The following is a 16,989-nucleotide window of genomic DNA, read 5'->3' as shown; positions in this document are numbered from 1 at the left end:
AGACTTTATTAATCCCAAGGGAAAATTCACATAATCCAGCAGCAGTATACTGATACAAAAAACAATATTAAATTTAATAGTAATAAAAATGCATGTAAAAGCAGACAATAACTTTGAGTAATGTTAGCATTTACTCCCCCGGGTGGAACTGAAGAGTTGCATAGTGTGGGGGAGGAACGATCTCCTCGGTCTGTCAGTGGAGCAGGACAGTGACAATAGTCTGTCACTGAAGCTACTCCTCTGCCTGGAGATGACACTGTTCAGTGGATGCAGTGGATTCTTAATGATTGACAGGAGTTTGCTTAATGCCCATCGCTCTGCCACAGATGTTAAACTGTCCAGCTTTAGTCCTACAATACAGCCTGCCTTCTTAACAAGTTTGTCCAAGCGTGAGGCATCTTTCTTCTTTATGCTGCCTCCCCAGCACACCACCGCGTAGAAGAGGGCGCTCGCCACAACCGTCTGGTAGAACATCTGCAGCATCTTATTGCAGATGTTGAAGGACGCCAACTTTCTAAGAAAATATAGTCGCGTCTGATCTTTGTTACACAGAGCATCAGTATTGGCAGTCCAGTCCAATTTGTCATCTAGCTTCACTCCCAGATATTTATAGGTCTGCACCCTCCTTTTACATTTATATAATGATTTCCTCAATACTGAAAGCACTCAGATAAGTTTGAACAGTTGAACACAAAAAAAGCTTCTACTTCCACAGAAGCGTAACTATGTAAAATATCTAGTGACAGGAGAGAACACTGGATGTGGAGGGCATATGATGGAGCAACAACAGTTGAGAAATGAAGTAGAAGTGTAACTTGAGCCCGACAGTCCTTTAGGGTTAACATGATGTTGTCTCAGAATACTAATTTTCCCTCACATAGAATACCACAGACATGTAGAATAAATGGCCAAGAAGTGTAATGGACAGAAGTTACTGTGGGGACCTCCAAAGCCTGACTTGATGTTATTTTGGGGAAATTGAGTGCATTGGATTGATAGGCTTGTTGGGCTGAATGACCTGTTCTCATGTTCTGCTTTACTCACTACATAAGTATTAGACGGATTTGCAGTTCTTAATTGGTCCCATCTGAATGTGTATGAGTGGGTCCTAAGATGGACATTTGTCTTATTCTGGGTTGGCTCCTGCCTACTGTTTATGATAGACTCCAGCCCCACCATTACTTTGATCTACAGTAGATTAGATTTGAGACTATAGTGGCAGTTCTAGACTATTATAAATATATATATATGTTTTCTTTTTCTACAAAAGAATTCCAAGTTTCTATATGCCAAGGATTCACCATATACAATTGATATATCAGAAATTGGTTCAGAGGTGTTCATTGGGATTGAGGCCAAGGGATTAAGCAGCAGGTACATTCTTTGTGTTCCCTTATTATATTGACAGCAGTATTAATAAAAATGATTTATGTTACAACAGTATGGGTGCATTATTGACAGTATTTTTTGCATTCTCTAGGAATTTGTATACCATTCTTATGTTCCATTCATTTTGTAATGTAATGCATGTTGTTAAATGCCAGATATTTGCTAACACCTATAAATATTACAAATTTATATTTCTTGCAGATTTAAAGTTGTCATTAAAAATTGCTGGGGAACTCCTTCCCCACAACCTGCAGACAAAAAACGGTGGAGCCTTATCATTAACAGGTACTTTTTCTGATTTTCTCAATGGGAGAAAGAATCTGCTGGACAGCATAGCCTATCCAATGAATGTTTTGTGAATGTGACCTTAATTTATTGTCTATGTGGTTAGCCACCAGAGTTATAGATACTGTTATGTAAAGCATACTGTAGAATTAAATATCATGGACCCATTGGTATTTACAATCTTTTATTGACATTTTTTCTGTTGTTTAATTGCGGCGTTATGTTAGCTCAATTAGAATATTTCTTTGTTGGAAGATGAAATTAATTCATATTGTTTTAATAGATAGGTAGCCCAGAAGTTAGCACTACTCCCTCATGAAGTCAGCATATTGGGTTTGATTGTTCTGTCTGCATCTTCATGGGTTTTCCAGTCTTCCTTTTAAATTTAAAGAGAGATATGGCTTAAGTTAACAATTTATTATAAATTGGAAATGCTTCCATGAGTTGGCCCCACCAACAATTGGCACCCTGATACTTCCTAGCTTATGAACTGTGCCACTAAAATGGGCTCCATTCCCCGTTGACCCGGCACTGGATTAAGTGGTTCTGACGATTTTATGTTTTAGAGTATTTCTTGATGGTATTTCTTGCATAGTCACAGAAGACAGTACAAGTTACATGGCGCGAGATTAAAGAAATAATCAAACAACCATGAATCAAAGTGCAACACTTTAAGCAGAAGTTGAGGGCAAAACGAGAGCCAGTAACAATTTTTACACTTTGTAAATAAGCTAACGGCCCTAAGAGAAACAAGACATATATCCACCAAGGGACAGCAGATACTAAAGCCATTACTGAAAATTAATAGAGTAATTTCTGTGACATCACAAACATAATGAATGAAGTTGCCTAAACAAAAAAATCAAAACAGCAGCAAAGTTAAACTTTTTCAAGTTCAGTTTAAATAAAAAATAAACCTCAAATAAAAACAACTTGTGTGCTTGTGTGTGTGTAGTAGTGTTATTTAAATTCCTTAGTTCCCGCCTTTTGACTTCTGTTTCTTACTTTGATTCCTAGCTTATGATTTTGATTAAGTAAAAGGTATGCTTGACTTTTGGTTTTGACCGTCTGGCTTGTTTAATGTTTGCTTGGCCAGTCATTTTGATTTAATTTGTTTGCCGTTTCTAAAGCTATTAACAACACTGACCAATGTTTCAACTGCAGAAGTCTTTTATCTGTGTAACGTTCATAAAAAATAAAAGGTGGCATGACTTTTGCTTGCAGAATGTGTATTTGTGTATCATGTGATTTGTCTGCCTGAGACAGGCATATCCTGTGTAGCATTCTCCATAAATATCTTAATGTAACATTTTAGTGTTCAACCAAAAGTGGAGCATTACTTGGACCACCTGATTTCCAGGAGGTGGATATTGAACCAGCAGACATGCTTTAAAGGTCGGCCCCCTAGCCATCAAGTCTTAGTGTTAATCAAAATGTATACATGATGAGTAGGGATACAAACTTGAACCTAACTCCTGTGATGTTGGAGTTTTTCCCAGCTAGCTTACCCTGACCACTATAGCAATGGATTTTATTCAACACTAGCAAAATACCCGCGCTTTGCAGCGGCAAAATACTGCCTTAAAATTTTTATTAAGAAGAAAATTAAACCCTTTTAAACTGAGGGAAAATATACCAATAATTATTTGTTAAGGATCTCTTTGTATACCACATTGTCAGTTCGGCCCTCCGGTTGTAGTATGAGCAAGCTGTGCGCTGAGCTTACTCTTGAGCATGCAACTTACAGTTGGCCATGTAAAAAGTTGCTGCTGTCATAATCGGTTTGAGTTTCATGGTTTTTTTCAATTACGACAGCATTTGCAGGACTTGTGTTGAAGTGACATTAGCATCTGTCAAGCGTTATAAGCATACAACCAGTTTCATCGATAACTTCATATCCAGCTTTTGAGAGTTTAAACATTCATAAACATCAAAGTGTTCACTACTGAAATCGTCACCTGTGAATCTAAGATGTTTAAGAGGCATTGGCGGTTGTCGAATGGTGTAAAATATTTGGCCATTTCAGTACACTTGAAAGCGACAACCGAACAATTCAGCGGCAGCCATCAACTCACATGCAGATGCATAGGTGAAGGGCTTAAGCATTTCACTCTTATAGTGCTCCTGTGTAGTATAATTATCTCCTGTACTGTCATCAGTCCACACCTTGAACCTGTCTCAGTCATTCAATACATAAGACACAATGTTTCCCTGGATATCAAGAGTGAGCCTGATATGGCCGTGCAATATGTAACAAAAAGAATGGAAAAGGTAGGTGGTATCCCCGGGCATGGAAACCACTCGGTAAGTGACAGTTCTTTGATCGATGGTGATGACCTCGATAGACATGTTAATGGGGGTACGGTTGGAATAATAAAGGAAATGGGTACCTGAACAATGTAAAGTAAGTCTAAAATACCTAAACAATAACTATAATCATAATAAATGAACAATAAAGCAGCTGAGAAGCCGTGGATTAAATAAAAAGGCTGCATTTATCAGCAGGGAGACGTGAATCCCGTGGTGAAGCAAGGAAGGGAATGTAGAGACCAGAGCAACAGAAGGGCTTCAATAGGCAGGCAGCCAACAACGTGGGAGGCGTTGGGATAGCTGCAGGCTATGGACGTATATATGTATGTAAGTAAGATTCAGTTAGCGTTGGGAACCCGCGTACCAAATTTCTTGAAGATGGACGCAAAAGTAACAAAGACCGTTGGAAAGTTCAATATGGCGACCGACAGTGGTGTCATACCACCGAAATCATCAGTTTCGATGTTAATGTTGATTTATTTTTTATAATTATGTCTTTCATTTTTCTATTCTTTAATATGTAAAGCACTTTGAGCTACTGTTTGTATGAAAATGTGCTATATAAATAAATGTTGTTGTTGTTGTTGTTGTTTCAGTTAGCGCGGGGAAGCCGCCTACCAAATTTCTTGTAGATGGGGCCATAAATAAGAAAGTTGAACATGGCGGACGTTGTCGACTGTTATGACCATTACGTGTAGAATTTCAATATCAAACCTGCTTAACTTTTGTAAGTAAGCTGTAAGGAATAAGCCTGCCAAAATCAGCCTTCTACCTACACGGGAAGTTGGAGAATTAGTGATGAGTGAGTGAGTGAGTCAGTCAGTGAGGGCTTTGCCTTTTATAAGTATAGATTGACCTTCTGTGTGGGATTTCGGGTGGGGAGGGCATAGAGGGCCTGTTATAGAAATGCTACCCCAAAATTAACTTAACCAACAAAAGTTTTCACTTGCACACATTCATTCATTTAAATACAATGTTTGATGCAAAATAATTGCATTTACATTCACAGAGTCTGTCTGTGTTTTTTGTTTCCCATAGTTGCTCTGCAGATAACACTGTGACCATCTTTGAAAATGGAAAAGACAGCAGATCCATGTTCAAATTTAATTCATTTCGATTTCAACTGCTGGAGAAGGTTTCGACTGTGTGGCTACACTGTGATGTTGAAATATGCGACAGTGAGAAGATGTCTTGTCAGCCAGTAAGACAGACATATAGCTTTTCTATCTAAACGGGACACAGAAGCTACAATAAATGGATGCAGGAAAACAAAAGCAGATTTGTTTTTTATAAACTTGCATATGGAAAAAGTTATTAGAATTTAATAAAAAGGAAGGATTTAGGAATCCCTCAGATCATACATTCCTAAAAAGCTGTCTACATCTCTTGTAATTCTTCAGTGTTAATCTCATCTTGTGAAACCGACAGTCAGTACACCCAATGTGTGTGTTTTACTTGGCTAATTTTAATAACGCTATATGTGGCACCTTCTAATCATATTAGAAACAAAAGGTGCCACTTCACATAAAAACAGATTGATTGATAATGTACATTTTGTAGATGTTCAACTCAAAAGACTTTAAACTTAATGTTTAGGTATGCTGTATGTGTGCATTTGGTTAAGCTATTAGAAAATAAACAGCAAGCAATTATCATACCCACAATTTTAAATGTTAGGTGTTATGGTGCCTCTTGAAATATCCTGCATTTCAGTCCCACACATGGTTACCTTCTGCGCAGAATCTGCACCTTCTCACCCGATCTCTGCAGGTTTTTATGTGGCTACTTAATTTTTTTCTCACAAATCCTAAAGACCTACTTGTCAGGTTAATCGCTGATTCCAGATTAATCCAGTGCAAGTGTGTTCATCCTGCATTGCACCTAACCCTGTCAGGATAGACACTTCATTGAAATAAGCAGGTTTTAATTGTTATATTATTCAATGCTACTTTAAAATTCTCTTTACTACTTTAAAAGCTCCGCTGCACTGAACATCTCTTCTAATCTCTCAGGCTCAACCCTGCACTTTAAGGAGTCAGCAGTCTGAACCTTTTGGAGGGGTACTGTCGGCAGAGTTCCAGCTGCAAGGTAAGCAGGCTAAATTCTGAAAGTAGCTGAGGGAAGAGGTGCTTGGTGGGGTATTTGGGGCATATACCCTGTTGTCACACACAATGGCTGCTGCCCGGATTATAAAACCTAAAAATATTCCAGTTTTTTGTCAAGTACTCATGGTCCAATAAAATGCATGATTTGTCTCCTGAGAACAGCAAAAATCACAAACAATAAAAGACCCCCTCACCCATATACAGTATATAGTGAATGAAACATATACGCGTATATATATATATATATATATATATATATATATATATATATATATATAATTCTATACAGGGGTGGCATGGTGGCGCAGTGGTAGCGCTGCTGCCTTGCAGTTAGGAGACCTGGGTTCGCTTCCTGGGTCCTCCTTGCGTGGAGTGTGCATGTTCTCCCCGTGTCTGCATGGGTTTCCTCTCACAGTCCAAAGATATGCAGGTTAGGTGGATTGGTGATTCTAAATTGGCCCTAGTGTGTGCTTGTGTGTGTCCTGTGGTGGGTTGGCACCCTGCCCAGGATTGGTTCCTGCCTTGTGCCCTGTGTTGGCTGGGATTGGCTCTAGCAGACCCCCATGACCCTGTAGTTAGGATTCAGTGGGTTGGAAAATGGATGGATGGATAATTCTATACATTTTAATATAAGCAGTATTTGCATAAAATATGCAGTATTTGTTATTATTATTAGATACATAAAACATTAATTTACCAATTCAATTCATAATTAAGAACTCTACTTGTTTATCTTTTACTTTGCTTGTTTATATTTTATATATTTTGTTTATTTATTCCTTTATCTACTTATTTATTTATGATATATTATTTGTCTTTATACTTGCATTTTATTTTTCTTTAACACAATGTAAAGTACTTTGAGTTACAATACATGCTTTGTAAGAAAATGTACTATAGAAATAAATATTGATGATGTTACATTCTTAAATGTACTATTATGACAAAAACACACAATATTTCTTATGTTATTAAATGTGTTGTTATGACAAAAATATACGGTATTTGTTTTTATGCCTGACTGTTCATTCACCTTATGAGCTGTGGGTAGAAACTGCCCCTGAGTTGGTTTGAGAAGAGAAAGGGTGCAAGTTACTGTTGATCAGTTCTTTTTACCCCCACATTGTAAGTGCCAACTTAATGTCAAGGTTTAGCTGTAATACCCTGCAATAACAATATGAAATCAAAGCTTAATTAAGAAATAACAGTCTACTTTTAGTTAAGATTACAAAATGTTCTCCTAGCAACACTATTTTTGACCAGCCATTAAACTTTTTAAACTGGAATGTCAAAGGCCTCAATAATGATCTAAAGAGGAGAACAGTATTCTCCCACCTCACAGGCCCAAAGGCTAAGACAGAATCTTTACAGGAGAATCACTGAATAAGCGACAACCAGTTTTAATTGCAAAGAGACTGAACCAGACCAATTTTTTCATTCTAGCTATAAAAAGAAAAACAAAGGCCTGAGAATTTTAATACATAAGTCAATCCCATTTGTAGCATTGGAAGTAGTATCTGACCCTGAAGGGTGCTGTGTCACAGTGATGGGTAATGTATTCAATTTAAAAGTAACTTTGATCAATATATATGCATTTAATATGACTTGTAGCATTTTAGCCAAAACATATTTGCATCTGTTTCTAATATAAATTATATTGGCTGGATATTTTAATTGCATTTTAAATCCAGAACCAGACAGATTTTCAACTACTGTGATGATAACATCTAATACTGCAAAGACAACTGCACAATTTGAATCAAAATTTATCAGACCCATGGAGATTCTTATATCTAAATTCAAGAGAATATTACTTCTCCTCTCCAGTACATCATAGCTACTGAAGAATTGATTGTTTCGTCATTGATAATAATTTACTGCCCACTATGACACTATTGCTATCTCTGACCACACTTCTTTTATCTTGGAGCTCGGATTATCATACACTCATCACATAACTTGGACTCTTAACCCCTGTCATTGGAAACTGCCTCTGAATCTACTGGCGTGAAAGCCAGTGGTCCTGTATCATCTCTGAGGAAAGCCACTATGCAGCACGGCTGAAAGCATTTCTTAATACTGCTTGCCTTTCTAAGCATTTCTTGTGTATTGTTACAATATTCCTCAGATTATTCACTAGGTGGTATTGTTGTTCCACTCATGTTATTTTAAAGCTGAGCCTTGTTTTATCTGAATGCTATCTTCTGGATCTGGTTATACATTTGAAAGGGATGAGTGTATTATTATTTTAATTTTTTTAGCACCAACACTGAGCAGAGCCAGCAGCAACTGTTTATATTTAATAGATAACTTTCTACTAAAAGGCAGACCCTAAAATAAGGCTTGAATGAACTTCTTGTAATTTTATTGTACTGTTTTTTAATTTTATCTACTATTATCACTCTTCAGTTTTCAATATTAAACATTTTTTACTCTTTATTATTTGACAGTTTTGGGCTCGTCCAGTCACAGGATTCTTGCTGGTGAGTTACTTGGGATCTTTATTATTGCCTTCACTGCAACTGATTTGACCAAAGGTACAGTAGTTCACTTTTTCCCCCGAAGCTTAAGCACTCTTTAAATAGATCTATATCTCACAGATATATATATATTATAAAGACTCTTTATAAATGTGACATGCTCCACAGTTTTATTGCAGTTTGAAACCTCATCACACTGCAGTATTTCTCGTACCCGCTTTGTTTTCTCCAATACAGTGAATCAGCCATGGGGACTGAACGAGCACCTTCATGTCTGGAGTCAAACACAATTCACTTCAGTTATGTACATTACATTATTCTTCATTGAGTACACGCTCAGAGTGCTGTAAGTTTACAGGTACAATCCAAATTAAAAATGTTTTAAAATGTATAATGTACACACACAAATAAGGGTAGTTTAAACAAACTGAATAACATAAACATATCTTAACAATGTATGCCTATTCATATTATTGAAATATGGCCAGTGGACAACCAAAGAGAAGAACATGAAAACTCCAATCAGGTCTATGGTCAGTTAGACAAAAACTCAAAGACAGTGTCAGACACAGGCTACATTCACACTGCTACATTTTCATTTAAAAGTAGTGTTTTGCAATTAAAATGATCACCGTCCACTGAAGTATTTTCGTGCCTTTTACGAAAGTATCTCCAGCCACATTAAAATGACCAAAAACGCATATAATATAGCTGTTCTGCTAAAGTGGGCATGTGCACATAGGTAGAAACACTAAGAGGAACTGTTCTCTTTAAAGGGATGGCTATGCCGCCAGCCACAGATTTCATCACAAAACTATAGACTTCTGTAAAATATTTACTTTAGCTGATGTATACAGCGCTCAAATTCTACAAAACACAATTTAGATTCATACAGGTAAGCAATACAACAAGCACCAAGGAAAGCAACTCTTCTATGTCCATGTTGGAATATGGGTTTCTTCTATTAAGGGTGACCAATCAGGGAATGAGATGTTATAATGATAAGCATCCAATCAGGGAAGGGCCATGTAATAAGCACAAACCAATCAGAGCACAATTAATCTTTATTTTCACCCATCAATACTGCAGTGCTGAGTTTTCAGAAGCATTTTAAAAAGGCTCAATTTTTGGTGGTTAAAAACTCCAGCTAGTGTGGCCAAAAGGTGAAAACAGAGCCTAATGTCTGCTTCTTAGACAAAAACACAGTAGAATGGACATGGCCACAGTCACAGTCCTGGAGACCTGGATGAACCGACAACCACCCCTTCTAGACACAGCACTACACTGCTAAAGTTCTGAATACTCCAATCATCCAAGGAAGATGTCATTTATAACATCTTACTAGGCATATTTCAGCAGTCACTTTAGAAAGGAAAAGTACCTGAACACTGGAAAGTTGCCAATGTAACTCCAGTCTTCAAGAAGGGAGACAAACTGAATCCTAGTAATTACAGACTAATTAGCCATACAAAATTATGGAATCTATAATAATTAATAATTAGAAAATTACCTAAAGTAAAACAATATTCTAAAAAGAAGTCAGCATGTGTTTATGAGAGGAAGGTCCTGCAAACCCAATCTTGTAGGTGTTTTTGAGAAAGCAACCAGAATAGTCAACAAAAGCAAAGCATACAGCATAACTTACACAGACTCCAGTGTAGTAGAGTGATTAAATATATGGAAGGGATCAGGAGATCAAAACAAAGTTGGTGTACTACTTGTACACAGAGAGAGCAATAATGGTGTAAAGGATCGGGAAGAGAACAACAGAGCGTGACACAGAGAAGCAAAGAAAGGTGATCAAAAAGAGAGAACCATCTAAGCTCAATACACAAACTGAAAGACAAAAGACTTTTAAAGGTAGATAAACTTGTCATAGTTTCCTTTTTTAAAGTAGTCAGCCAATTGCATTTCCAGAAGAAAATAAATATCATGATATAACTGTGAACAATGATATCATGACAGTGTGACCTCTGGCATCCCATATTTGTGTGCTAGCAAACCGAACACAAGGCAGCAGTGGACATCAGAAGCCAAGATGGCATCATAGTAGAAATAATACATAAAGAAGAAATAAATGAAACTAATAAAATTCTATTAAAATAAGACCAAAAAGGCAAGTTTCTGTGAAAAACGTACCCAGCAAAGTTCTTAAACTGAGAAATAAATTAATTAATGTACAGTTTGTTGGGAGCATGCGCTGATACAACATGCAGCCGCACACACCACATGACATATCACCTCAGGATCTCAAATTAGGACCCGAGCACAGATGTGTAACCTCAGTGTGTTCACTTAGAACAGAACAGATAGATAGATAGATAGATAGATAGATAGATAGATAGATAGATAGATAGATAGATAGATAGATAGATAGATAGATAGATAGGAAAGGTATATACAGTGGGATGCAAAAGTTTGGGCAACCTTGTTAATAGTCATTATTTTCCTGTATAAATCGTTGGTTGTTACGATAAAAAATGTCAGTTAAATATATCATATAGGAGACACACACAGTGATATTTGAGAAGTGAAATGAAGTTTATTGGATTTACAGAAAGTGTGCAATAATTGTTCAAACAAAATCAGGCAGGTGCATAAATTTGGGCACCACAAAAAAGAAATCCGCCCTTTGCAGAAATAACGGCCTTTAAACGCTTCCTGTAGGTTCCAATGAGAATCTGGATTGTGGTTGAAGGTATTTTGGACCATTCCTCTTTACAAAACATTTCTAGTTCATTCAGGTTTGATGGCTTCTGAGCATGGACAGCTCTCTTTAACTCACACCACAGATTTTCAATTATATTCAGGTCTGGGGACTGAGATGGCCATTCCAGAACGTTGTACTTGTTCCTCTGCATGAATGCCTTAGTGGATTTTGAGCAGTGTTTTGGGCTGATGTCTTGTTGGAAGACAACTGTCTCATTATAGGATTCACCTGTGTATGTAGGTCAGGGGTCACTGAGCTTACCAAGCCAATTTGAGTTCCAATAATTAGTTCTAAAAGTTTTGGAATCAATAAAATGACAACGGTGCCCACATTTATGCACCTGCCTGATTTTGTTTGAACAATTATTGCACACTTTCTGTAAATCCAATAAACTTAATTTCACTTCTCAAATATCACTGTGTGTGTCTCCTATATGATATATTTAACTGACATTTTTTATCGTAACAACCAACGATTTATACAGGAAAATAAAGACTATTAACAAGGTTGCCCAAACTTTTGCATCCCACTGTAGATAGATAGATAGATAGATAGATAGATAGATAGATAGATAGATAGATAGATAGATAGATAGATAGATAGATAGATAGATAGATACACAAGAATGACTACAAAGTAATAAAGTTAAAAAGAAAGACAACTTCTGACTTGGCAGTCCCAGTGCCAGTGAGGCATTATGCAGACATATTGTTGTTGGTATAAAGGATGCCCCCATGTTGTTTCTTGATGCACTTCTGCTAAATAATTTATTAGCTGAAAGTCCTCAGTGTTAGTGGGTCAGAGAGAGGACGTGCAGCATTGTTGATAATGGCACTCAGTTTTGTTTTAATTCTCTCTTTCGGTACCACTTCCTGGGGTCCAGAGTGCATCCCTTAACTCAACATACACTTTTAAATAATTGATTAATTAGTTTGTACCAAAGAAAGCAAAGTGATTGATCATCAAGATCAAAACGCAAATCATTTTTTTGGATTCCTCAATGTTCAAAATTCTAAAAGGGACACACACTTATTGACAACTTTCCAGGACCGCTAATCACAACATAACTTATATGACTTAAGTGGCCAATTTATACACCTGTGGAGCTGTACTGTGTGCAAGTGGTGTTAACAGGGGATGAAAGATATTCCAGTCTTTCATCCTGAATCCACTGCCTGCACATTGACGTTGCTGGCTCCACCACACACAGCTGACTTTGGGTCCAAGGCGATACAACCTGCACTCGCTTCCCACAAGACTTCTGGATTTTCAGTGGCAGCCACAAACCCACGCCAATCAATTTAACAGAGAAGGTGGTCTTATAAGTGTTGCTTTTTCAGTGCTTGATCTTCTTTCTCTCTCTCACTCACACACTCACCCCTTTATGGCTGCTTTTTTCTGGATGGCTCTGTGCTTCTGACAGGGTCTCTCTCTCCCAGGTCTGTTTGGCCCCATCAGAATTTTTATGCCAAAAATATAAATGCTGGCAAGAATTAAAAGGAAAGGATGCAACTCCCTTTCCAACTTTTTCAACTGCTGACGTGTTCTTCCTTGTGTAAGTTGAATAGCCAGTTCATATTTTCAGACACTGATACTACACCAAACACCCGTTCAACATCTCCTGCTGAAAAGAAATATTTAAATTTGAAGTTGTTATCTTTCTCTTTGTATGCTTGATTGTGAAATCCTATACATCATAATAATAAGGGAGCTCTGCTTAACTGCACTGATGATTTTCTTTTCCCTCCATTTTAGACTCTTCACTTTCCACTTTTTATGTGCTGGGAATTTATACTCTATTGGGATACATCTGGACAGCACTCTACTGACACAGATTGTTTCCAGCAGCTGCTTTATTTGTTTTTGTTGTTTTTCATTTTATTTCATAGAGTTTATCTGTGTTTGTTAGATTCCACAACATTGTAAGATGCATTCTAATGACTGATAATGGGAGTGCTCAAGTCAATCTAGTGCTGTAAAACACAAAAGTGAACATTAAAGATTGTGTTTCAGTAAGACTGTCTGTCGCACTACCTGCCTCCTTGGTAAGCCAAGATAAAGATAATAAGAAGAAGACCATTTGCATATCTCGCCTGATGTTGAAGTAACAGAGCTAGCAGGTTTCTCTTCATGTAAATGCTTTGAAGCCTACAATGGGAAATGAAATGTGTATCAATTAAACATACGTCCATTTAGCAGAAATAAAGAATAAGTATGTTAACCTGGAGAATGAATATTTTATTTCAACTGGAATCATGATACAAAACCGTCTCCAAATGTTCCTTAATGCTGTATTTTTAAAGGTTCTTTATTTAACTTTATAAAGGAGTTCTGAGCTTCTGAGGAAACACGGCAGTCAAGAATGTGTTTTTTCTTTATGTGAAAACTGTTGCTTTTATGTTTGTGAATATTATATAAAATAAATCTGTAATGAGTCCATCACACTGTTAAGCTTATAGAATTTAAAAATATGTTTATATTTGCAAAATTCTTTAAAAGTATTAAAATATTTTTCATCAACCAGTTCATGAATGAGCAGAACTGTAATGGTTTGCTATTTCTGTGTCTGATATATGCAGTCTGGTAAGTAAACTCGCTTATTATGAACTCCATGCCAGTGCCACTTGAGGACATCTATAAAGAAACGTGTGCATGGAGACTTAATAAGAGTCTAATGTCACATTGTTTCAGAGATTATTTTGTAACAGGTGTCTGGTCACACTTACAGGTAATCTAACCTAGACACTGTAAAAATATCCGACTACGCCACCCAGTTTTGTTAAGAGACTGGGAACTCTTGAAATTTACCGATAATAGCACACAGGTTTGTTTAAATTGAGTGGTGAGTAAACACACAATGAAAGACACAACAGTAATTGCAGGAAAAGCATCACTAACTTCTATTACATTAGACAATATAAAGTACATTTAAAAGATAAACAAACATAACAAAATCTAAAAATACCAGGAACGAATTTCCTTTTTTTGTAAAGGAAAACACACAGTCCGCACTATAAAAGTCCATCAAAAACAGAATTGGAGGATACAACCTTTAGTGGTGCAGAGTCCAGTTTGCGCACTGTTACCCCAACAATTAATCGTCCAACTGTCCACCGATACACTCTGATCACCAGATAGTCGTTTCCCAACAGAAGTTTTGTCAAATCATGGAATCCCTGTCAGTGTCTCCTTGTCGTTCTTTTTCTCCACTCTGGGCTCCTTGTGTTGCTGAGACCTCAGCACGCCTCATTTCTCGCCCACCAGCTTTGCTCGGTCCTCTCATGCAGCTTCCGTCTCTCGCTGGACCCACAACCGTCTTCTTGTGGAGCTGTCTCTTCCTCCCCTGGGTAAGTGTTGCCGTCTGTGTCCCTTACGTCGCACCAGCCATGTACCCCAGTCTGCCAGTGAGCCCCTGTGCTCTCTGCAATTATCTTGGCAGCGTTCTCAGTGGACTGTCCCTCTACTGCCTTCTCCTGTCCAGAAGTTTAAATCTCCTTCAGTCCCTGCCGTTGTCAGTCCTGGACAATCGGTTTGAACAATGGCACATCTAAATTTCCTGGGTTTAACAATTAATGAAAACACAAGTTAACAAAATGTATTCTTACCAACCATGAATGAGTACAGATATGCTGAGTAGAAACCAATATTGTCAGACATGTAATGTCCAAGTTAGGTAAATACAAACATTCTCCAAGGAAGGAGCAGGTCTATTATCACAACTTTGTATTGTTTGTATACTCAACCAGCCAAAACTTCAAAGAGGTGACTCCTTTGCAAGATAGAAAATACCTTCATCCTGCAGACAGCCATAACAAAATCAGTACCGGGTGTAATACGAAGAGACAAGAGATATGGCCAGGTTTGAGGTAGGCACCTATATAATTCTGTATTCTGGCTGCAAAAAATAAATGTTTTGAGTTTGAGTCAAGTTTACAAGACAGAGTCCAAAACCGAACTGAATTCCAGGGAAAAGGGATGAGTCTTTATAGGAAGTCTGGGGGAAGTGATGTTGTCCTCGGGACCGGGACCAGAAGTGGGGTGTCCCGAGTCAAGGCAGTGGCTCCTGGTGGGATTTCCTGGGAAAGGTCTGCTGGGAACTTAGAAAGAGTGCTAGTGCACCCCACCATCCCCTGGGCAGATATATTGTCATTCATCTCTAAGCCCTTCAGCTGCCTCCTATTCACACGTGTGTGACACAGGATTACCCAGGAAATCCAAAAAATGTCCCCCTCTGACAATTTGGTAAAATATATCCAATGAATTAAGACATCTGATTTTAAAAGCTGCTTAAGGTACCAGGAATGGCATAGGACCAGAGCTGAACCAAAGTGAGAGGGTGAAAATCACATTAAGAGTAACAATCAATCTGGGCATGGCAGTGTAGCAAGAAGGGCAGTGGCAGTGGCAGGGTGTGGTGTGGTTAGCCCCACAGAAGTGAGGAGGGCAGGATTCACACCCTAATGTTGTCGGTTGAAATCCCACTACTGCCACTGTGTGACCAGGAGCAAGTCACTTGACCTGCCTGTGCTCCACTTGAAAAAACAGAAGAAATGTAACCAATTGTATCATAAATGTCGTAAGAAGTAGCCTTGGATAAAGGTGTCAGCCAAATATGTAAATGAAATGAAATGAATGAGAGACTGAGAAAGAGTTATGACAGGCATGGTTGACATGAAGCCAATCCTCCTACCTAATAGGTGGCAGCAGACCAGGAAACACTGACAGATGGCCTGTTATTTCTCTCCAACCTTTTAGGTAGCACTAAATGGTTCATGAATAGAAGAGCTGGAGCAGTGTTGCACATTGAAACAGGCTTCCCCAAAAATACTTAAGAGACCATCATCTAAGAAACACATAACCTTTAAGAGTGGTCTTCAAAAGCCATGCAAGACCTCTGAGCTGCAAGATCACCAGAGTCATAAAATGGCACAGCTGCAAAAACACTTCCAAACGCCGTCAAAATGCCCCGGCCAGAATCCCAAAAGGCCGGGACAAATCTTGATAAAAATAAAAGGTTTATTTTTTACAAAAGTCTCTGCAAACACAAAAGTCCCAAAGAGCACAAAGAGTTGAATGAAAGGCAAGAGTAAACACAAAAAACAGAGTCCCAATACAGCATCCAAAAAATCAAAGTCAAGACGGAGCAGTGGTTGAAAAAATCAGTTACACAGTCACAATACACAAATCCAAAGACAAAGTCGAGAAGCACAGCGCAGGTTTGGTATCCAGGAAATCAAAAGGCAGTAGTAAAGACAGATACTCACAAGAACTCTCCACTCCAGCGCATTCAATGAACTGCCAGGAATCATGGGGAGGACCTCCCTTAAATGGGATGGAGGGCCGATCCTACTGATGATGGGCAGGGGCCCTGCCCCTTGTGGTACCACCCACAAAGCACAAGGACCAATGAACACAAAGCACAATGTACATAATAAACAAAATAAACCGTAATACAAATAAATGGCATAAAATAATTCAAACCAAACAAGAAACACAACTTTGAACACCAGCCAGGGGGAATATGTTGGCTGAACCATGACAACCAGGTGCCACCAGAGAGTGAATTAACTCCTTGTTCCTATAGCCAACGTGGGCAGCCTCGACAACAGAAGCATTCCCATCACTAGACCAAAGGAGTCCAATATATAAGGGAGTTTTAGAGCCACACAACTGAAAAAGTAATAAATTAAAAAATGTTACGAGTGATGAC

The 16,989-nt window shown here is 38.0% G+C and overlaps 1 protein-coding gene across 1 annotated transcript in view; it reads left to right on the top strand.

The window, feature by feature from the left end:
• tectb (tectorin beta) overlaps positions 1 to 6,092 on the top strand; it is a 28,468-nt gene extending 22,376 nt beyond the window's left edge. The window contains exons 6-9 of the mRNA XM_039736404.1: positions 1,271 to 1,374; positions 1,591 to 1,674; positions 5,023 to 5,185; positions 5,997 to 6,092. Of these exons, the coding sequence (XP_039592338.1) occupies positions 1,271 to 1,374; positions 1,591 to 1,674; positions 5,023 to 5,185; positions 5,997 to 6,092 (447 nt within the window). The remainder of the gene's footprint in view (positions 1 to 1,270; positions 1,375 to 1,590; positions 1,675 to 5,022; positions 5,186 to 5,996) is intronic.
• The last annotated feature ends 10,897 nt before the right edge of the window (positions 6,093 to 16,989 follow it).

The sequence above is a fragment of the Polypterus senegalus genome, chromosome 1 (genome assembly GCF_016835505.1).
Source record: "Polypterus senegalus isolate Bchr_013 chromosome 1, ASM1683550v1, whole genome shotgun sequence".
NCBI lineage: Eukaryota > Metazoa > Chordata > Cladistia > Polypteriformes > Polypteridae > Polypterus > Polypterus senegalus.
This window is presented reverse-complemented; position numbering and strand designations above follow the sequence as displayed.